The sequence below is a fragment of the Mesoplodon mirus genome, assembly GCF_964341445.2.
Source record: "Mesoplodon mirus genome assembly, chromosome: 14".
In the NCBI taxonomy this organism is placed as follows: domain Eukaryota; kingdom Metazoa; phylum Chordata; class Mammalia; order Artiodactyla; family Ziphiidae; genus Mesoplodon; species Mesoplodon mirus.
In genome coordinates, this window is record NC_138990.1 from 76039292 (window position 1) to 76064224 (window position 24933).

At 34.7% G+C, this 24933-nt stretch overlaps 1 protein-coding gene across 4 annotated transcripts in view; it reads right to left on the reverse strand.

Annotated features, from left to right (window-relative positions):
- Positions 1 to 24933, reverse strand: part of USP34 (ubiquitin specific peptidase 34) — a 237332-nt gene that overhangs the window by 123833 nt on the left and 88566 nt on the right. For 3 of the 4 annotated variants that reach the window (XM_082643302.1, XM_082643300.1, XM_082643303.1), the window contains 6 exons: positions 7447 to 7572; positions 7131 to 7260; positions 6429 to 6464; positions 5929 to 6059; positions 5024 to 5634; positions 2643 to 2857 (listed from right to left, as the gene is read on the reverse strand). In XM_082643302.1, the coding sequence (XP_082499428.1) occupies positions 2643 to 2857; positions 5024 to 5634; positions 5929 to 6059; positions 6429 to 6464; positions 7131 to 7260; positions 7447 to 7572 (1249 nt within the window). The remainder of the gene's footprint in view (positions 1 to 2642; positions 2858 to 5023; positions 5635 to 5928; positions 6060 to 6428; positions 6465 to 7130; positions 7261 to 7446; positions 7573 to 24933) is intronic. The other variant, XM_082643301.1, reaches the window with a different exon arrangement.

Here is a 24933-nt window from a genome sequence, read left to right on the forward strand (position 1 = left end):
TCCATGTTGAAGCACCTATCAGTAGTGTGTTCCTTTTAAATACAGAATAATATTCCATTACATGAAAATATTGTTTATATATCTACCAATTACTGAAAATTTGGATAGTTTCCAGTTTTTGTCTAATATGAATAATGCTGCCATAACACTGATGTAACCAGTCTTTGTACAGACATATGCTTTCTTTTCTTTAGGGTAAATACTTAGAAGTGGAATTGTTGGGTCATTAGGTAAACATGTATGTTTAAAATTTGAAGAAACTGCCAAACTGTTTTTCAACACATAGGTATGGTCGCTCTTTTTAATTTTAGCCATTCTAATAGATGTGCAGTGGAATCTCATTCTGGTCTTTAATTTTAATTTCCCTAATGACTAATGATGCTAAGCCTCTTTTCATGTGCTTATTAGCCATTTGTGTACCTTCTCTGGTGAAATAAATCAATTCCCAATTTTTAATTAAGTTGTCTTACTACTGAGTTGTAAAAGTTCTTATATGGTCTGGATACAAGCCCTTTATTACATATATGATTTGCAAATATTTCTCCCAGTTTGTAGCTTGACTTTTTAAGTTTGGGGTTTGTTTGGTTTATTTGTTTTGGTATTTACTTTTTAAAATTAATTTTATTAAAATACAATATAAATACATAATCAAGATCCAGAACATTTCTATCACCCCAAAAAGTTCTCATGTGTCCCTTTACAATCAATCCCCACCACCAATCACTGAGTAGATGTCAATCATTAGAAATTACTTTAGGAAATTTTAGAAGTGCATATAAATGATATACAGTATGTATTCTTCTGTCTAGCTTCATTTGCTTAGAATGTTTTTTGATATTCAGCCATGGTGTTGAATGTATCAGTAGCTCTCTCCTTTTTATTCCACTGTGAATATACAACAATTTGTTTATCTACCAGTTAATTCCAGCTGAGGTTCATAAATGAAGCAGTTATGAACATTCAGGTACAAATCTTTTTGTGGACGTATGTTTTCATTTCTCTTGGGTAAATACCTAGAATAGGAATTGCTGGGTCATATGGTAAGTACAAGTTTAACTTTAAAAGAAACTGCTAAAGCAGTACTCTAAACTGCCTGTACTATTTTAAGCTCCTTCACAGCAATGTATGAGAGTTGTAGTTGCTCTGCATCCTTAGCGTTATTTGATATCATTAAGTCCTTAATTTTTTACCCATCCCAAATGAGTAGAAATATCCAGTTGTAGTTTTAATTTGAATTTCCCAGATGACTGTAGATATTGAACATCTTTTCATGTATTTACTGACCATTTTTATATCTTCTTTTATGAAGTAACTAAATTTATTCATACCTGTTGTCCATTTTTAAATTGTATTGTTTGTCTTACTGTGTTGGAAGAGTTCTCTATAGTATTAAATACACAGTAATACAAGGTAGATTTGGAGAGCATTAATACGTCTAATATTTTGCTCAATTTCTAACTTCATATAGTAAAAAAATATGTACTGAATAAAAGGAAAATGGGTTAAGAATAGAAGAATGGTGAAAATTTAATAAATATGGTATAAAATTAAATTGACCTCAATCTTAACCCATTCATTTCTCAACAACCACAATAACAACAAAAATGTCAAAATAGGGAATTCCCTGGCAGTCCAGTGGTTAGGTCTCCGCGTTCTCACTGCTGAGGGCCCGGGTTCGGTGCCTGGTCGGGGAACTGAGATCCCGCGAGCCATGCAGCACGGCCAAAAAAAGGAAAAAAAAAAAAAAAAAGTCAAAATAACCTTATCTAGATTATATGCAAGTAACATCTGAAATCAGAAAGTTGTTGCCAAGATCCACAAATTGCATCTCCAAGTCTGATCGTGGCTTTAAAAGCATAAACCTAATCTATCTGGTTTACTTAGTTTATAATTTACTGGCATCCCAAAACCCATGTCCTAGGCTAGTAAGTGCTGATGGTATGTAACCAAGCAAGAGGTTGGATATGGACCTTTAAACTGCCAATTCTAAAACTGTTTTCCCTCTTAATTTTTCTCCCTTTCCTCCTTTATCTCCTACTATTCTTTAACCTCTTCTAACCTCTATTCTTTAGAGTTTGGTCATGTCTTATCATCTTTTTAAGACTGATTTAGAGTGATTAGAACCATCGTTTTTTGAACATTTTCATCACCCCAGATGAAAGAAACACCTCACCCTTTAGCAGTCACCCGTCCTCTTATTTCTCCCAATCCTCACTAGCCACAGGGAACCACTAATCTATACTTTCTATCTCTACAGATTTGCCTATCTTAGTCCTTTTATATAAATGGAATTATACAACATGTGATTCTGTGTAATCTCCTACTTTTAAGTTCTAAGATTTCTGAATATAAAATCTAATGCAGCCATATATTTTCTCAAATACAAAGCTATAATTTTTATACATATTATTTTTTATTTCTTTTCCCTGTTAAATATCTCTTGATGGAACTGCAGCCTTCATATTCATGATGGAGTATTCATAATAATTTCATTTCCTTGGGGAAAAACTATAGTATGAAAATTATTTGGCAAAAACATTGAAGTAACAAAACATTGACTGTTGATTCCTTTTAACAATGTGTTATATAAATTATCCCTATTTTAAATAAAGGAATATATTTTACTTACTACAGAACCTTACCTTGACTAAGATGTTCATGGTAAATAGATGCTAAATTGGGAAGATGTTGTTGGAGATGAGACGTTAGCTCTGCATGTGAATTAATCTGAACCAGCTCCTCTTCACACCCAGATTCTTCACCATCAAAATCAGCCATGTTTTTTTCTGATTTTGCACTGACCTGGGAGCTGCTGCAACTGACATCATCTGCACTTAGCATATCATCAACCATATGACTGTAACACAGAGAGGAGTACAAAGTTAGCAATTACAAATTTAAACACACATTGTGAATCACAAAAAATATCTCTCAAAACATTTGGCACAAGTTACAACCCACTCAAGAATAAAGCTACATTTGTTTGTTAACAATATGGAATATTGACAGCTTTACAAAAAATAAAAAGCCCACAAAGTCAGCACTATATATTAATTATACAATATATACCTACATATTATCTGGCCCATCAACACACTTCACTAAAACAACTTCAAAGAGAATAATTTTAGGAAAAAAAAATAGTAAACTTAACTGTTAGATAATTTTTTTATAAACTCAAATCTTAAAGTGAAACCTTAAAATTTATTTACATTTGCTCATCCAACTGCAGAATCAAGTCAGATAAGGAAAAAAATTTCAATTTACAGCTGCAATCTAGATGTGGTTAGTATTAATTGAGGGACTTTTAACTCAATAAACACCTATTAAGCCCTCCTTTCTAAAACATACCATATGGGGTGCTCTAAGAATGTAAAGACAAAATGATAAAAATAACACGAAGAAGAAAAGTTCAGGATTGATTTAGAGACTCACAAATGGTACCCACAGACAGAGAACATGGAAATGGCTAACATAAAAAAAAAAATCATTAGGTCTTTTCAGGTAGAGGGTTGGTGTGAACACTAAAAGAGATTTACAATGTACCAAACTGAACATATTACCCTCCTCAGTTTTATGAACTAATTGCTTTGTCTTCAGTATGTCCTGGGGAGAACTCTGAATGTGCATTTCGGTAATGTCAGACCATAAACCAGTGGTTCTCAAACAAAAGGCCAAGGGGACATCTGGCAATATCTAGAGACAATTTTTGGTTATCACAACTTGGGAGATTCCTCTAGTATGTAGGACTAGAGGCTAGGGATGCTGCTAAACATCCATCCTACAATGCAGAGGGCAGCATTCACATTGCTGTAAATCCAAAACACAGAATTACCTGGCCCAAAACATCAATACTGCCAAGACTAAGAAACATTACTGTAAACTCATATGGGTCAATGATAAGAAGAAAAAGGCAAAGGAAATAAAGTAGGAATATGTATGGATGTGTAGTTCTCCCAAACAACCATATTAAATTCTGAAAGGCCTGGCAAATAGTCAGGTTTAAGATAAATCCTGATAAACTGCATATCCCTATTTCATCATTAACTCAAATATTACTACTTGCAATGACAGTAATAATAAATAGCAGCTAATATTTATTAAGTTCTTATTATGTGCCAATCATATCAGCCCATGAAATGCTCACAATAAGCCCATGAGATAGGTACTATTGTCCCTATTTTATAGATGAGAAAATGATAGTAAGAACTACTGAGTACCTTGCCCAATACTGTAACACTAGTAAATGACAGAATCACTATTAAACACCATAGGTGTATTTCACAGATAATCAAAAAGCTTTATGCTGAGGCTTTATCCTTACTAACATCCTAAAATTAGAATGTGCATAAAATTTCCCTTTTCATAATCACACTTTAATGGAAGTTTCCACAAGCAATTTACTATCTACTATTAGGCAATTATTACAAGGAGCTGAAGATCTAGATCTATGTTGTCCAATACAACAGCCACTAGCCACCTGTGGCCACTGCACATGTAAAAAATGGCTGGTCTAAATGAAGATGTTAGGAGTAATAAATATACACAGATTGAAGATCTAGTACAAAAAAAATTTTTATTAAAAATTTTACACGGACTACATGTGGATATATGATATTTTGGATATTACTGCTTTAAATAAAATTTATAATTAAAATTAATCTTATCTGTTTCATCTTGCTTTTTAAAATGTGCCCATTAGAAAATTAAAAATTGGGACTTTCCTTGGCGATCCAGCGGTTAAGACTCCATGCCTCCACTGCAGTGGGGCATGGGTTCGATCCCAGGTCGGGGAACTATGATCCCACAAACTGCAGGGTGTGGCCAAAAATAAATTAATTAAAATTAAAAATTACATACTTATGGCATGCATTTGTAGCTTACATTAATGGCATGCATTTGTAGCTTACATTATATTCCTATTGGACAGCACTGATCTAGAATATATCGCAATTGAATAAATATAGGCTATAATTAACTCCCTAAAGGAAATGTAAGCTGTTTTATTTTTAGGTAGACTTACCCATCGTGGTGGTGATGATGGTGGTGGTGGTGGTGATGATGCTGTGGACCAATAAACTGCCGACAATTAAATAATTCATTCCCAATAGTCTCCCCAAGGAAGTCCCCAGTGCGTGTAATACAAGATTCCTGAGATGCTTGTGCTATATGAGCAGCATTCATTTCCCCTGAAATATCATGTTCTGGGTCTTCAGAGTGTGAACAGGCATCTAGCATTCGTATTCGATTATCTACTGATGGCACTGACTCAGTGTTAAAAACCAGGTCCTTTCCTGTTCCATTGCTTGTCCCGCTTCTTTCTGACGGACCTTGAGAATCCCCTAAGCAAATGCCTGCTTGACTTTCTAATTTCCTGTTCCGATGATCTGTACCACAACTGCTTTTAGGAGGATTATGACCATGATCATCATCTTCATCTTCTTCTTTAAGGGCTTCAATATCTGCAATGTCTTCTGACTGTACCTCACTGCCAGGGCTCCCTGCTGACTGGCTTGCATGGCTAGAATTCACCTCATTGCTAGATCCATCACTATGTCCACTACTGCTACCAGGACCACTGCTTCCATCTTCACCACTGTTGGCAGTTTCATCAGAACTTCCCTGCATGGATTCCTACATTTAGAAACAAAGAGATTTAAATAAATATTTAAACTAGTAAGAAAAAAGTAAATGACATTAACACACTGTACTTTTTTAAAAGGCTGCCACAGTCCTGACAAAATTCATTGAACAATACAAAATGGAATTAAAAACTCAAAGAAAAGAAAAGAACCTCAATGATACTTAAAAAGATAGGAAAGGCCTCAACTGGCATCATGTTTATATTCCCAGTTCAAAGGATAAACATGGCACAAACCCCAAAATCAAAAAATCTCTTTAAAGCAGGAGGAAAAAGTATTTTCATACCTCTGTATCTGAAAGTCGCTGCTGCACATGTTTGGTTCTATTAATAAGTTGCTCATCCATTTCAATGTCACTGCCTCCACTTTGATGGGTATCGCTGTTATCACTGCTTTGAGGACTGGCTGCAGGTGACCCTATATTAAAATGATGCGTTTTTTTTACTTCTAACTTGTATTAACATGTATCTATCAGAATGTTATCCTTTGATTCTTTGATATACCAAAGCTTCATGCTAAGTAGCCAAAAATATAATCTGGAAATATGTTAACATTTGCCAATTATTTCTAAAGAAGATATACATGATTTCAATTAAAAGTCAGGATACTAATGATTTCAGCAAAAAGGGTAAGTAAGATAGATAGGTAGTCAGGATTTACATCTCCTATGCAAAATGAACTTTATGACTGTGATACAAATATATTATATAAAATTAATTAACTCTAGATGATCATCAAAATAAAACTACAAGTCATCTTGCCATACATTTCTAAGACTCAACTTACAAGGTGATGGTGCAGCTCTTCTGAGCTCTTCGTCCTCTGAAGGAAAAGGAAAAAACAGGATGGAAATAATCTAAGTGACTGAATTTCTTTGGGGCACATATCAGTTGTTTTTATTACATAATCAACAAGATATAGGTAGGGAAACCTGCAATAATGTAAGTCCCCACCACGTGTCGTAGTACTTGTGCGTGCCTGCACAGGAATGCCTAAGAAAAGGGTAGTATATGATGTCAGGAAACAAAAAGAAGGGTAAAGCTGATAAAGTTTTAGGAAACCCTAGAAAGCTATACATGTAAAAGCACACATAAAATACCTGGAAAGACAGAAAACTTTGAAGTAGAAAACACAGAAAGAGAAATGTATCATCATGTCTTATTCTCAAAATTATTTCTAAAAGAAATCATGTTGACTGTTTTCTAACCAAAAGCTCTAAAGCTTTTATGACATAGTTTTCTTTTTTTCTTAAAAGAACACTAATGAAAGAAGATCCAGTTAACTATTGAAACGTTATTGTTGTTATTTGAACAGTAAACCAAAAACATGAGCTAACCCCAATTTATTAACGTTTTAAGAAAACCAACACCTCCCTTTCCAACTTATTTCAAAATTGAGATTAAACTGAAACTAATTTGCAGAAACTATTTCAAATTTGAGTTATAAGCTATGAACAACTTACTTCAAATTACATTATACTTTACTAACCTTTCTTATTTCCAATGGGAAGATTAGTGTTTAGTAAAGACGCAAAAGAACTCTGTTTAGATAGCTGGGCCTTAGCTGCTAGCGCATTATTCCACAATGCTTTAATTAACATCGATGCCAAGTACAGTGTCTTTAAAAAAAAAAAAAAAAAAGAGGAGAGGTTGAAATTAGAGGTTTTAGGAAATACTATAACAAATTTAATATCCTTTTGCCTAACTGAAATGCCAACAGTAATAAACTACAAGTTAAATCATCTGAATCACAAATACATTTTCACTTTACAAAAAAAAAAAACATTATGTTTTGAATGAATTACCTGTTCAGTATGAACACTTGGTTCAAGAGCTGAGACCAGATTAAGAAGATGTCTAAGTGGTACTGGATCCAAATTCTTGATGAGTGAAGGAAATAAGTCATGTATATACCGACTACAGTGTTTCAGCTAGAAAATAATAGTAGAGACAATAGTCAAAAGTAATCACACTACATAAATAAATAACCTGACACCAAAAAAGTTATATAAGTTTAAAAGTAAAGAAGCTGGCTAGTACACTGATATTTTTTAATATATTAGTAAAATGTTAATTACCAAATGTCATAAATCGCAGTACATAAAATTGTGAAAATAAAATTCCACTTAAGCAGAACTTCACTTTATCCAAGCAAACCACAAGCATAATTTATTAACCTCAAGAAGGAAGCCTGCAATAGTCTCTGGAATCCAAGTATAAAAAGGATTCCAGGGCTTCCCTGGTGGCGCAGTGGTTGAGAGTCCGCCTGCCGATGCAGGGGACACGGGTTCATGCCCCGGTCTGGGAAGATCCCACATGCCGGCGGAGCGGCTGGGCCCGTGAGCCATGGCCGCTGAGCCTCCGCGTCCGGAGCCTGTGCTCCGCAATGGGAGAGGCCACAACAGTGAGAGGCCCGCATACCGCAAAAAAAAAAAAAAAAAAAGGATTCCAATTAAATTTAGGAACATATCACTAATATAAAAACAAGTTAAATATTTAATTAAAATGTAGGCAATAAAAAATAAAATAAATTACAATTAGGAGAGAAAACCAAATAAATATTATTTTTTAAGTGTACAGTAGACCCTTGAACAACATAGGTTTGAATTGTGTGCATCCACCTATACAAGGTTTTTGGGGTTTTTTTCTACTAAATACATACTACAGTACTATATGATCCACAGATATGGAACTGTGGATACGGAAGGCTAACGGTAAAGTTACACATGGATTTTCGACTGTGGAGAGAGCTGGCGTCCCTAATCCCCATGTTGATCAAGGATTGACTGTATTATATTTCTCACATTAAGTGGTTATAAAGTATTTATATAACATGGTCATTAATTGAAATACAGTACAAAATAGAAACCCCTTTATAATCAAGGTCTACATAATATAAACTAGGAAAGTCTCCTTTGTTATACTAAACAGAATTATGTAAATATGAGGGAAAATATAATATTTACAAAGCTATGACTACTAAATATTACAATGTCATGTAAAATAAGCATCTTTTACAGCTACAAAGGTGCTAATTGATAAATCAAGATACAGCAACAAATCTGACTTGGTCAGAAATACCCAGTTTCAGGACTCCAAAGGTAAAATGTATCCTACTTATCTACAATACATAAAAAAAAATACATAAATGTATCCTACTTATCTCAAAAGGTAAAATGTATCCTACTTATCTACAATTCTTATCTATAAGAAAATGTAGATTTTTGTATTCTAAAACACTGACTTTTATATTTTTCAGGTGTAAATCATATAAACTCTCTTCTACTGCATCATCTTATCAGGGTAAATATATACAACCTAATTCTGAAACAGAAGGTAAAATAAAATAACACTGGAAGAATTCCTCTATGTTGAGGTAACTTCTAATAAACTACACTATTTATTTCAATGCTACTATTAAATTCAACAGTATTCTTTACACAACTGCAGTGCTTTAAGACCAAAAACATCATTTGATTTTGAGAAGTGAATCATCAATTATAAGTCTGCCGATTTTACAGATCTCACCTAAGAATATTTTATATAGTATTAATTAACATTATAATTGGACTGTACTAACAGTTTATACTTGCTTTTTGTCAAGAAGTAACTATCAGATTTACACTTTTCCTAATGCAAATGTGATTAAAACATACTGTGTGATAAATTCCTGATTTGTACCAGCGTAAATATCAATAAAATGGGATTTTCATAATAGATATAATTTTGGTTATTTTTAAGTAACAAGACCCATAAAAGATAATTACATAATCCTGTAACTGAGGCAAAAGACACATAAGGCTCTTTTCAAGATACACTTTATGAAGACACATCCAAAAGTCAGGAAAAAAATATTAAGATTGACGGCTTTAGTTCCTGGTAAAAATGGCAGTGTGGAGTTGGTTCACAGACTCTTCTTAACTAGTTATTGAAAAGAAAAGAGAAGAAAAGAATGTCAGGGAAGATGGCAGAGCAGGAAGTGCCAGGAATCCAGCTCTGTACATAGAAAGCAACTGTACTACTGGCAGAAACTGTCTGATGTAACTATTCTGAAACTCTGGAATAGCCAATTTGAACTCTTGTGCTCCCAAAGTAAAGCTTGGCTGGTTAACTGTTGTTAATGTTGGCCAATTTCAGCCTTCAGTGTGATAGCAGCTACCCATTTCCTACTCCTTGACCCTATGGCAGGCAGCTGTGGGGACAGCAATATATGACTCTGGTACAGTTTGTTAGAGCCATGGGTGGGCAATAATGATCTTGTCCAAATAATAATGTCCAAATAACAAACTTCTGTGTTCTGAATTCGGATTACTACATCTGATGGGTGAGGTGCAGGCACAGAGGTTAGCTGCCATTGTTTCAACCCAAATCAGCGAGAGTGACTACTGGGGGAATTAAAGGAGCCACACCAAGGTTTTCTTTAGACACTCAATAACAACCAAATATGTAGAACAACTTAGAAAGGTACTGCACATTCCCAGGGAAAGACAGAGCTCAGAAAAATACCTGAAAAGACCATGAGCTTTCACATTAGATCATTTTTAGGCTAGGGATCAATTAAAAAAGAACAAACTCTGAGAAAAGAAGAGAATCTCTTTTCCAAAGTTACCATATTATAAAATTCAATGTTTTCAACCAAAAAAAGAAGAAAACCAACACAAAGTATAAAAAGAAACAGGAAAATACGGCCCATCCAAATAAATAAAATAGATCAACACAAATGTACCCGTCATTTGTAGAATGCTCACCCATAGGAATTACTAGACAAAGACCTTAAAACACCTACCCTTAAAGATGTTAAAAGAGCTAAAAGAAAAGGATGAAGGCTGGAAAACAATGCATGAACAAAATGAGAATATCATTAAAAAGACAGAAATTATAAAAGGGAGCCAAAAAGAAATGCTGAAAAGTAAAATAACTAAAATAAAATATACACTAGAGAGGCTCAAAAGCAGATCTGAGCAAGCAAAAGAATAAGCAAACTTGAAAACAGGACAACTGAAGAAAATAGGACAACTGAAATTACTGAATCTAAGGAACAGAAAGAAAAAAGAATGAAGAAAAGTGAAGAGAGTCTAGAGTTGTAGAAATCCTAGAGGAAAAGAAAGGTACACAAAGTATATTTAAAGAAATAATGTCCAAAAGCTTCTCAACTTGAGGAAAGACGTAAGTCTACAAATCCAAAAAGTTCAACACACTCCCAGTAGGATAAACTCAGAGTTATACCAAGAGATATTATAATCGAACTGTTAAAAGCCAAAGACAATGAAATAATCGTGAAAGCAGGAAGAGATAAGCAATTCACATAAAACAGATACTCAATAAGACTATCAGCCAATTTCTAATTACAAACCTTGGAAGCCAGAGGAAGAATCAAAGGGTGAGAGAAAAAACTTTCAACTGAGAATTCTACAATTGGCAAAATCTGTCCTTAAATAATGAGAAATTAATACATTTCCAGATAAACAAAACTTGACCTACAACTAGACCTGCCCTGCAAGAACTGCAACAGGAAGTCCTTCAGAATAAAATGAAAGGAAGCTAGACAACAGTGAAGAAATAAATATCTGATAAAGGTAAATATATAGATAATTAAAAGCTAGCATTATTATAGTTTTCATTTCTAACTCCATTTTTTAATTCCTACATGATTTAAAGAAAACAAGAAAAATTATTATTCTATACAATTGGGCACAAATTATATAAAACTGCAATCTGTGATATTAATAACAAAATAAGGGGGATGGAGCTGTACAGAAAGTTTTCGTATGGTATTTAAGTTGGCATAAATTCAAATTAGATTGTAAGAACTTCAATATGTCAAATGTAATTACCACTTTATACACAAAATATCTATAAAATACACACAAAAGGAAATGAGAAGGTAATCAAAATATTTCACTACAAAAAAATCAACTAAAAAAAGAAGGCAGTAATGAAGGAAAATAATGGACAAAAATACTATAAAGACTTATAAAAAACAAACAGAAAAATGGCAGAATTAAATTCCTCTTTGAGTAATTACTTTAAATATAAATGGTTTGGGAAGAGAGATAAATTAGGAGTTTGGGGATTGAAATATACACAATACTATATATAAAATAAATAACTAAAAAGGACCTACTGTATCGCACAGGGAACTATACTCAATATCTTATAATAACCTATAATGGAAGAGAATTTTAAAATATATATATTTATATATATGTATAACTGAATCACTTTGCTGTACACTTTGCTGAAACTAACATAACACTAAATCAACTATATTTCAATAAAAATGTTTTAAAAATAAATAAATGGTTTAAACACTCCATTCAAAAGACAAAGAACAGCGGAATGGATTAAAAAACATGATACAAATATACAATGTCCTCAAGAGATTCATTTTACATCCAAAGACACAAACTGGAGAGGATGAAAAAAGATATTCCATGTAAATAATGAGCAAAAGAAAGCTGGGCTGACCATACTAAAATCAAGTAGTTTAAATTTTTTTAAAGTTACTAGAAAAAGAATTATCACGTACTCCAACAACCCCACTCCTGGGTATATATCCAAGAGAGTTAAAAGTGGGATTTCAAAGAGAGATTTGCACACCCATGTTCACTATAGCATTACTTACAGCAGCTAAGATGTGAAAGCAGCACAAATGCCCATCAACAAATGAATGTATAAATACAATGTGGCACATACATACAACAGAATATAATTCAGCCAAAAAGGGGAGGAAATCCTGTCACATGCCACAACATGGGTGAACATGGTGAACATGGGTGAACTTTGAGGACATTATGCTGAGTGAAATAAGCCAGTCACAAAAGGACAAATACTATAGGATTCCACTAATATGAAATATATAGACAGAATGATGGAAGCAGAGTCAAATGATGGATACCAGATGTGAGGAAAGAGAATTGGGGAGTTGTTGTTCAATGGATGCAGGCTTTCAGTTTTGGAAGATGAAAAAGTTCTAGAGATCTGTTACATAACAATATGAGTATAATTAACACCATTAGAATTTTTAAATGATTCAGAGGGTAAATTTCATGGGTTTTTTTTCCCTACCACAGTTAAAGATTTTTTTAAAAAACAGATTAACAGAGACAAAAGGCAACATCATTAATAAAAGGTTCAATATAGCAAGAATATATAATAAACACTGAAGCAAAAATTGGCAGAAATTAAGGGACAAATAGAAAGTTCTACAATAATAGTTGCAGATGTCAACAACCCACTTCAATAATGGATAAAACAACTAGACAGAAGAAAACCTCGTAGAGCACAATAAACCAATGAAACCTAACAGACATATAGAGAGAACACTCCACACAACAACAGCAGAAAACATTCTTTTCTAAAGGATGTATTCTTTTCTAAAATACAGTTTTCCAGGACAGACCATATGTTAGGCCACAAAACAAGTCTCAACAGATTTAAAAAGATAAAACAAGTCTCAACAGATTTAAAAAGATAGATATCATATAAAGTGTTTTCTCTGGCCACAGAAGGATGAAGTTAAGAAATCAATACTAGAAGGAAAACTAGAAATTTCACAAATACATGGAAATTAAATAATACATTCTTAAACAACCAATAGGTCAAAGAAAAAAATGACAAGGGAAATCAGAAAATATTTAGCAATAAATGACTTGAAAAAACAACAAAACAAAATACATGGGATGCAAAAAAGCACTGCACAGAAATTTATTAAATGTAAATGTAAATTTAAAAAGATCTAATTATCAACAACCTAATTTTATCATTTAAGGAACTAGAAAAATAATAAACTAAACCCAAAGCTAAAAGAAGGGAAATAATAAAGATGAGAACACAGATAAATGAAATACAGATTAGGAAAACAATTTTAAAAAATTAACAAAACCAGTAGTTGGTTCTTCTAAAAATTCAAACTAACAAACTTTTTGCTAGACTGACTAAAAAATATTTTTAGAAGAGGAGAGAGAAGATGTAAATAGCTAAAATCAGAAATGAAAGTGGAATATTACTACCAAACTTAGAGGTTAAAAAAAATTATAAGAAAATACCATGAACAACTGTATGCCAAAAAAAATTCCTTACAAATTACCTAAATTGACTCAAGAAGAAAAGGAAAATGTCAATAGAGCTTTAACAAGAGACTGAGTCAGTAATCAACGTCCCAACAAAGTACTAAAATACACGGTCTTAACTAGTGAACTCTACCAAACATTTATAGAAAAATTATCGCCAATCCTTCTCAAACCCTCCCCCCAAACTGAAGAGAATGAAATACTTCCTAACTCATTCTATGAGACTAGCACTGACCTGATACCAAAGCCTTCATAAGAATAGAAAATCACAGAGCAATATCTCTTTCAATGATACTAAAGTTCTCCACAAAATATTAGCAAATCAAATACAATTGCGTATTAGCAAATCAAATACAACTGCATACTAAAAGAATTTTCACTGTGACCAAGTGAGATTTACTCCAGGAATACAAGGGTAGTTCAATAAGAAAAACACTTACTGTAATACATCCTATTAATAGAAAGGAAAAAAGCTACATAATCTTCTCAACTGATGCAGAAAAGGCATCTGACAAAAATCCAACACCTTTTCATGATAAAAACTCTCAGAACTTTAAGAATAAAGAAAAATTCTACAGCTAACATCACACTCAGTACCCAATGACTGAAAAAATTTCCCCTAGGATCAGGAACAAGACAATGATGCTCGCATTCATCACTGCCATTCAACACTACATAGAAATTCTAGCCAGAGATATGAGACCACAAAAATAAATAAATAAATAGCAAATCAATTGGAAAGGAAGATGTAAAACTATTCATAAATGACATGATTTTATATATATAGAAAGCTAGTAGAGCTAATAAGCAAATTCACAAAGTTATACAGTACAAGCTCAACAAGCAAAATTCAGCTGTTTCTATACACCAGCAGTGAAATACCTGACAAGAAATTTAAGATAGCAATTCCACTTACAATAGCATACAAAGAATAAATACTTAGAAATGAAACAAAGTAGGTGAAAGACCTGTACAGTGAAAACTACAAAACACGCCTCAAAGAAATTAAAGATTTAAATAAACGGAAAGACATCCTATGTTCATGAATAGGAAGACTTAACATTGTTAATACTACCTAAAGCAATCTACAGATTCATCACAATTCCAAGAGCCTTTTGGCAGAAATGGAAAATCCAGTGCTCAAATTCATATGGAATTGGAAGGAGTTCTGAAAAGCCAAAAACAATCTTCAAAAAAAAGACTTTGAAACACAACAAAAATAGAGTAATTAAAACAGTGTGGCAATGGCATAAAGACAAACATATAGAACAATGGAGTAGAATAGAGAACCCAGAAATATAACCTCACATAAATGGTCAAATGATTTTTCAACAGTGCCAAGACCATTCAATGGAGAAAGGACAGGCTTTTCAAAACAAAAAACAAAAAAACAGTGCTCAGAAAACTGGATACTCACATGCAAAAGAGTTAAATATAGACCTTTACCTTATCCCACACACAAAAATTAACTCAAAATGGATCAAAAAGCTAAACTCAGGACATATATAAAACTCTTTTAAGAAAACACTGGATAAAATCTTCACATCACTCGATTTGACAATGGTTTCACTTGTATGACACCAAAAACACAGACAACAAAAGAAAAAATATATAATAAATCAGACTTCATAAAAATTAAGACTTTTTTTTTTGGCTGTGTCGGGTCGGGTCTTAGTTGCATCACATGGGATCTTCACTGAGGCATGCGGGATCTTTCGTTGCGGCACGAGGTTTCTTCGTTGCAGCACTCAGGCTTCTCTCTAGTTGTGGCATGCAGGTTTTTTTTCTCTCTAGTTATGATGTGCAGGCTCCAGGGCATGTGGGCTCTGCAGTTGTGGTGCATAGGCTCCAAAGTGCATGTGCTCTGTAGTTTGCGGCACTAAGGCTCTCTCATTGAGGCGTGCAAGCTCAATAGTTGTGGCGTGCAGACTTGGCTGTCCCGCAGCATGTGGGATCTTAGTTCCCTGACAAGGGATTGAACCCACGTCCCCTGCATTACAAGGCAGATTCTTTACCACTGAACCACTAGGCAAGTCCCCAAATTAAGACTTTTTTGTGCATCTAAGGATACTTTCAAGAAAGCAAAAGACAACTTACAGAGCTGGAGAAAATATTTGCAAATTACATATCTGATAAGAGATTAATATCCAGACTATATAAAGTACTCCTAAAACTTAACAAAAACTCTCAAACCACCCAATTCAAGAACAGGCAAAGGATAAACATTTCTGGGACTTCCCTGGGGGCGCAGTGGTTAAGAATCCACCTGCCAATGCAGGGGACATGGGTTCGAGCCCCGTGCTGGGAAGATCCCACATGTTGCTGAGCAACTAAGCCCGTATGCCATAACTACTGAGCCTGCGCTCTAGAGCCCACAAGCCACAACTACTGAGTCCACATGCCACAACTATTGAAGCCCGCGCGCCTAGAGCCTGTGTTCTGCAACAAGAGAAGCTACTGCAATGAGAAGCCCGCGCATGGCAAGGAAGAGTATCCCCTGCTCGCCACAACTAGAGAAAAGCCCGTGTGCAGTAACGAAGACCCAATGCAGCCAAAAATAAATAAATTTTTTTTAAAAAGAAGGATAACCATTTCTCCGAAGAAGATGGACAAATGGCCAATAAGCACATGAAAGGCTGCTCAACATCATTAGTCATTAAAATGCAAATAAATGCAAATTATAACCACAATTAGATACCACTTCATAGCTACTAGGATGGCTAAATTTTTTTTAAAAGACATAAAAAGTGTTGACAAGGATGTGAAGTAATTAGAACCTGCCTGTATTGCTGCTGCGATGTAAAATACTGCAGTTGTTACACAAGTTTAGTGGTTTCTAAAAAGGTTAAATCTAGATTTACCATATGACCCAAAAGTTCTACCCTGAGGTACATATACAGATGAACTGAAAGCAGAGATTCAAACATGTATTTGTACATCCACGTTCATAGAAGTAATTATCTACAATAAACATCCAAAAGGTGGAACTGACTCAAATGTCCAATGATGGATAAATGGATCTAAATGTGGTATATACATACAATAGAATATTATTTATCATAAAAAGAAATTTTATATACGCTATAACATGGATGAACCCTGAAAAAACTGTGTTTAGTAAAATAAGCCAGACACAAATATTGTATGATTCCATCAAATGAGGTACCTAGAATAGGCAAGTTCATACAGACACAATGTAGAATGGAGGAAACCAGAAGCTCCCTGGGAAGGAGGAATGGAGAGTTATTGTTCAACAGGTACAGAGTTTTTACTGAGGATGATGTCAAAGTTTTGGATACAGACAAATGATGGTTAAAAAAACACTGTGAATGTATTTAATGCCACTGAACTGTACACTTACGAATGGTTAAAATGCTGAATTACTGGTTAATTATGTTGTATATATTTGTACCACAATAAAAAATTTTTAAATAAAGGAAAAAATATATGTTAAAGGCCATCAACCAAAAATTCAAAACAAGTTAAAAAGAAAACCCTCATGGGATTAATGAACACCTGAACATGAGAGAAATACTCTACCAACAAAAAATGATAGGATATTATCTTTGTAAAATATTAAAAATAAAAGTTGTTTTTTCAGAAAACAACTACTCTTCACGTATACTACACAGTTCTGATGGAAAACAAGAGTGGTTCTAGTAATATGACATTCAATCAAACTCTTCAAGTACAAAGAAATCAGACATCTCAAGTGTGTAGAAACCCAGAACAAAATATCCATAAATTTCTCTTCAGAGACCGGGGGTGTAGATAATCGAGAGGACAGGACTGCCAGTTGACCTTTGAACTGAAACTGGGGAAGCAGCGGCCCCTCACTACCCTCCGCCATTGAAATATACGTTCGGCCTGCCTGCCATTCCCAAAGTGGAAGCTACTCCAAGGACATAACCTTGAGAGAGAGTAAGGTGTTGAGACCATCTGGATAGTATTTATGCCTAAACCCAATTAAGGCCTCTCTTATAAACTTGTAAGATTTGACACTTGAGTGCAGAGATCTACTCATCTTGCAGCCACTGAAGATAAGCCTCATATGTTAAGTTCCCTTGCTTATTAAACCTGCCACCTACCAATCTGGAGTGATCTCTGCCTCTTTCTTCAGTTTCTCCCTGACCTCTGTGTACAGGGCCAGTTTACAAACCAACAAGGGAAAACAAAAGTCTACTCTGTGAATTCTACGAGAATAAACACAAATTAACCCTGGAATAAGGAAAAAGGAATGAGAAAAAGAGGAATGAAGTTAAAGAATGTGGTACATCATATACCTAAATACAAAATTAATATTAAACAACTGTGGAAATTATGGTTTATAGTATAGAACTTAAAAGTTACATAACTTGATAAATAAAAATAACATAATAAAAACTGCAAGTGGAGGGCTTCCCTGGTGGCTCAGTGGTTGAGAGTCCGCCTGCCAATGCAGGGGACACGGGCTCGTGCCCCGGTCCAGGAGGATCCCACGTGCCGCGAAGCAGCTGGGCCTGTGAGCCATGGCTGCTGAGCTTGCGCGTCCGGAGCCTGTGCTCCACAACTGGGGGGTGGGGGGCGACGGGACGACAGTGAGAGGCCCGCACACCACAAAAAAAAACACAAAAAAAGAAAACTGCAAGTGGAAAATGAGAAGAGAAAAATGATGAGAATTTCCTCATCTTCCACAGAGGAAAATCAATCGTTACTGTATTTTAGAATGAAAAGAAACAAACCCACAAAGAAAATGAGCATCAATAATAGGTATGAGGGACTTCCCTGGGGGTATAATGGTTAAGACTCCATGTTCCCAATGCAGGGGGCACAGGTTCGATCCCTGGTCAAGGAACTAAGATCCGTATGCCACAGAGTGCAGCCCCCCCCACAAAAAATTACTATTAATAATAATAGATATGAGATTTCAACAAATTTCTGAATGACTGAAATGAATGGGAATACATTTTTAAATGTACAGGTAGAGAAAGCTGTAGCTCAGAATAATTTGTGAGTCAGCTGAAGAGGAGATAGGTTTATCTTCCCACTGTAACTGGGAAAATTTCTGAACTCATCTGAGTACCAGATCTGATGGACAGCAGGAGTGAGATATGAACATGAAATCCTCTGTTTTCTCATTCCTTCCTCTGTTTCCCATTCCCAGGAGTCCATCTGAGAGCTGTAATGGAAAAATATTTCACAACACCCAAGAACATCTAGGCAACTTACCAGTCGTCTTCCTTAAGTATGGATAGCAAAGGCATATGGAAAGACCCAACAATGTAAAAGAAAGAATACAGTACAGACAAGAGGTTTGAATATGTAATACAAGGAGGAATCATCATTCATATTAACAGCTCCTAAAAAAGCAGGAATGAATAGAATTCAAATCATAAGATGTAACATAGAGGCAGATACTGCAGCGGCCAGATTACAATTCAAGTACAATCATAACTTCACATGCTAACAGTATGCAATGTCTCATAAAACAGTAATCTAAATGTGTGTACAAATATACATGCAGAAGCTAATAATCGAGTGTATATCAGCATTTCTAAAATTAGTCATCACATAAACCCTTTGAGAATCTGATGAAAATTATGAACTATTTCCCCTCAAAATATACATAATGCACATTTGAATCAGATGATATTTAAGTTCCTTCTAAATCCTAGGGAATTTTACTTCTGTCATTGAAACATGAAAATCTATTCCCAAAAAGCTATTAGCTGCATTTTAAGATAAGATTATTATCTCAGGAAGTTACATAAATTTATGTATAAGTTCTTCAAATATGGAAATCATTTAACAATAAATTCCAATACAGTGGAAAGATTCTGAAGTTTATTTTTTTGATGTCCTATGACTAAAAGATTTTATGGTGAAAGGGTATGAAGAGGGAGATGTAGAGAAGTAACTCAGTCAAATCAGAATAATAAGTAACTTTAAATGGCAGAGAAAGTCATTTAAATGTCTAAATGTTTACTGTAACTTTCTATACTAGTTTTTATATGTACTGAAAAATTAATAAACACATGTAAAATTTTCACAGCCTACATAAACGTAGACAATAAAAGTCTCCCACCTATCTCAGGTCACTTCCCCAAAAGCAAACCTGTGAAATTTTCTTGTCTGTTTTTCCAAAATACTTCCAGACACTCGCAAGTACAAAGAGTACATATACGTGTATGTACACCCCCTTTTTATAACTGTTTTAATATGCAGTGAAAGAATACACTGTGTACTTGCTGTTTTCTCTTAATAAAATAACTATTTTAGATAAAATAACAGATATTTAATAAATAGTGTTTAATAAAAATATTTCTTGGAGGTTGTTCCACATGAGCATAATACAGCAACTTCAGTCTTTCTCATGGCCACAGAACATTCTATTAAACAGATTTCCCAAAACTTATTTAACTAGCCCTACAGTGACAGACATTTGTGATCTGCTAGTGTAGTTAATGTTGTATCAAACATCTTCATGTACATGTATCTAGAGGATACATTACCAGAAAGAGAACTGCTATATTGTTCTCCTAAAGCTATACCACACTCTGGTCAATACAGTGTATTGTTAAACATAATGACAATTACCCAATACATGAAAATGCTATTATGTTAGCTGAACTTACGTTTAATTATAATCAAAGATAAGCATTTTTCAAATATTTATAAACCACTTTTTTTTTCCCAATCAATTTCCCATTTATCACCTTTGTCTTTTTTCTCCTTGGATTCCAATATAAGAGTTGTGATACAAACAATGAAAAAACCAGCAGCCAATCCAATTATTACTGGGTGAAGTGTGTATCAAGTGAGCAAAGTGACCTCAAAAACTTACTCCAGAGGGAAGGAAAAAAAAACTCAGGCAAGACTCTGTACGAAACCAAACAACCCTGGACACTTGGAAGCCAGTTACAGTTGGTGCTCAAATAAAAAGAACTCAAAATGTAAAAATTCCTGATAATTCTAAATCTGTGGTATATTCAAAAGTAAAGCAGTAACAAAACACAGAAACACCAAAATAAAATAACCTTTAAAATATACTTATTTAATCTTGTTAAACTAACTTTTATAGATATTTTAAGTTGTTTCAGACTGTATCACAGATTATGCAAGAATTTTTAAATCATTTCCTTATTAGGTTACCTGAAACGCTTGCTAGGGTAAAACACTAAAAGTTTTAATACACCATATTATTAATTATAAATTTGATGAATTTCAGCTTCAATAAACAGTGCTTCACTATTCTTAGTTATTTACTCTATATTACTTACCATAACACTGTTCTCATATTTTGCTTGCCTTGCTATGAACAAAATAAAATTTAAAAATCTACTAAAAAGAACATTTTCTGAAAGTTATGAAAGAGGATTTCCTAAGTATTTTAGGATTACTCTGAAATATGAACTGCTTAATTAATGTGTTAAAATGATAATGATGGATAAATAGACAATATTAAATATGAGAAGTTAAACTATATTAAAAAATTACCACAACCAATATAAGGTCTCAAGGCACACAATTATTAAAAATCAAAAATTTGAAAATGCTTAAGTATATAAAAAGTATATATGCAGTGATCATTAAGTATATGGAAGAAATAAAGTATAATGGACGAAAGCAAGTAATATAAAGGGAGAAATGGCTATTTTAATAAAATTAAAATCCTTAAGAATAAGCTTAACATGAAATAAAGTCTATACACAAATAACTCTGAAATGCTGAATGAAACAAAATAAAACAAATGGCATATCGTGTTTTGGATAGGAAGACAACTTCAATTCTCAAAATAATCATTATAACAGTAAAAACAACAATATTTTTAAAGAATAATCAATGCTAAATTCACATGGAAAAATAAGAGACATAAAGATTCTTTTTAAAAAAATAAGGAGAGGGGCTCCCCTGGTGGCGCAGTGGTTGAGAGTCCGCCTGCCGATGCAGGGGACGCGGGTTCGTGCCCCTGTCCGGGAGGATCCCACGTGCCGCGGAGCGGCTGGGCCCGTGAGCCGTGGCCGCTGGGCCTGCGCGTCCGGAGCCTGTGCTCCGCAACGGGAGAGGCCACAACAGTGAGAGGCCCGCATAATGCAAAAAAAAAAAAAAAAAAAAAAAAAATAAGGAGAAACAATCAGCCTTGCCAGATAATAAGAAATATTACATAGACACAAGGGGGAAAAAGAAAATACATTAGTATAAAACCAAGGACTAGCAAATGTCTTCTTGATGGGCCAGACAATAAATATTTTAAGATTACAGGTGATATGGTCTCTGTTACAAATACTGTACTCTGCCACTGCAGTGTGGAAGCAGCCACAGAGAAAAATATGAAAAAGAATAGGCAAGGCTAAGTTGCAAAAAAACCATTTACAAAATCAAGTGGCCAGCCCACAGGTCATAAGTTTACCAATCTCTGATATACAGATCATGACTAGATATACCAATAGGTCAGTCTACAAAGTCCAGAAATTGACCCAGTCAAGATAAAACTGGTGTCTCAAATCAGTGAGAAGAATTACTGAACAAATGGAATGGGGACAACTATATAACCAAAAAATGAGGGGAAAATGTTGGATATGTACGTGACCCTTTGAACCATGATAAATTCCTATTGGATCAAAGATTAAAATATAAAATTGAAACAAAATGTACAGAAAAGAACTAAAGGGGAATTTTCTTGTAATCTTGAAATGCATTTCAAACCATAACACAAAAGCCGCAGGCCATGAAAAATTCAACCACAAGTGTGAAACCACAAACTTGAAACTCAACTGCAAAAACCACCTTAACTAAAACAGCAAGAAGACATCAAAGCAGAATGTAGGCATAACTCATAACACAAACAAAAGTCTGATTTCACTGATATATAAAGATCTCCTACAAAAAAGAAAATAAGTAAAGCAACTGATAAATGGCAAAGAATATAAACATCACCAGAAAAGGAAACAAAAAGGGTTGTTAAGCACAAGACTTTCACCCTGATTCATACAAAAGAAATCCAAATTTAAAACATCAATGAAAACACTTTTCACCCATCAGTTTAGCAAATAAAAAGAAGTTTAAGAACATGATTTTAAAAAAAAAAAGAAAAAAAAAAGATCTAGCAGCCTATTCACTTCTCTGCAGGACTCTCCTCTCCAGCTGGCTCTGGTCTCCTTCCACAAGCTGTGTGGTTGACAGGGTCTTGGTGCGCCAGCCTGATGTCAGGCCTGAGCCTCGGAGGTGGGAGAGACAAGTTCAGGACACTGGACCACCAGAGACCCCCAGTCCTACATATATCAATCGGCGAGAGCTCTCCCAGAGATCTCCATCTCAACGCTAAAACCCAGCTCCACCCAATGGCCAGCAAGCTCCAGTGCTTGATGCCCCATGCCAAACAACTAGCAAGACAGGAACACAAGCCCACCCATTAGCAGAGAGGCTGCCTAAAATCATACTAAGTTCACAGACACTCCAAATCACACCAATGGATGCGGCCCTGCCCACCAGAAAGACAAGATCCAGCCCCACCCACCAGAACACAGGCACCAGTCCCCTCCACCAGGAATCCTACACAAGCCACTGAACCAACCTCACCCACTGGGGGCAGACACCAAAAACAACAGTAACTATGAACCTGCAGCCTGTTAAAAGGAGACCCCAAGCACAGTAAGTTAAGCAAAATGAGAAGACAGAGAAATATGCAGCACATGAAGGAGCAAGGTAAAAACCCACCAAAACAAACAAATGAAGAGGAAATAGGCAGTCAACCTGAAAAAGGATTCAGAGTAATGACAGTAAAGATGTTCCAAAATCTCAGAAATACAATGGAGAAAATACAAGAAACGTTTAACAAGGACCCAGAAGAACTAAAGAGCAAACAAACAATGATGAACAACACAGTAAATTAAATTAAAAATTCTCTAGAAGGAATCAACAGCAGAATAACTGAGGCAGAAGAATGGATAAGTGACCTGGAAGATAAAATAGTGGAAATAACTACTGCAGAGCAGAATAAAAAAGAATGAAAAGAATTGAGGACAGTCTCAGAGACCTTTAGTACAACATTAAACGCACCAACATTCAAATTATAGGGGTGCCAGAAAAAGAAGAGGAAAAGAAAGGGTCTGAGAAAATATTTGAAGAGATTTTAGTTGAAAACTTCCCTAACATAGGAAAAGAAATAGTCAATCAAGTCCAGGAAGCAGAGTCCCATACAGGATAAATCCAAGGAGAAACACGCCAAGACATATATTAATCAAACTACCAAAAATTAAATACAAAGAAAAAATATTAAAAGCAGCGAGGGAAAAGCAAAAAATAACATACAAGGGAATCCCCATAAGGCTAACAGCTGATCTATCAGCAGAAACTCTGCAAGCTAGAAGGGAGTGGCAGGACATATTTAAAGTGATGAAAGGGAAAAACCTACAACCAAGATTACTCTACCCAGCAAGGATCTCATTCAGATTTGGTGGAGAAATTAAAACCTTTACAGACAAGTGAAAGTTAAGAGAACTCAGCACCACCAAACCAGCTTTACAAAAGATGCTAAAGGAACTTCTCTAGGCAGGAAACACAAGAGAAGGAAAAGACCTACAATAACGAACCCAAAACAATTAAGAAAATGGTAATAGGAACATACATATTGATAACCACCTTAAATGTAAATAGATTAAATGCTTCAACCAAGACACAGACTGGCTGAACGGATACAAAAACAAGACCCGTATATATGCTGTCCACAAGAGACCCACTTCAGACCTAGGGACACATACAGACTGAAAATGAGGGGATGGAAAAAGATATTCCATGCAAATGGAAATCAAAAGAAAGTTGGAGCAGCAATTCTCATATCAGACAAAATTGACTTTAAAATAAAGATTATTACAAGAGACAAAGAAGGACACTACATAGTGATCAAGGGACCAATCCAAGAAGATATAACAATTGTAAATACAAAGCGAAAGAGAGGCATGGACATATATACAGTACCAAACGTAAGGTAGATAGATAGTAGGAAGCAGCCGCGTAGCACAGGGAGATCAGCTCGGTGCTTTGTGACCGCCTGGAGGGGTGGGATAGGGAGGGTGGGAGGGAGGGAGACGCAAGAGGGAAGGGATGTGGGAACTGATGTATATGTATGACTGATTCACTTTGTTATAAAGCAGACACTAATAAAAAAATAAATAAATAAATAAATAAAAATAAAGATTATTACAAGAGACAAAGAAGGACACTACATAGTGATCAAGGGAC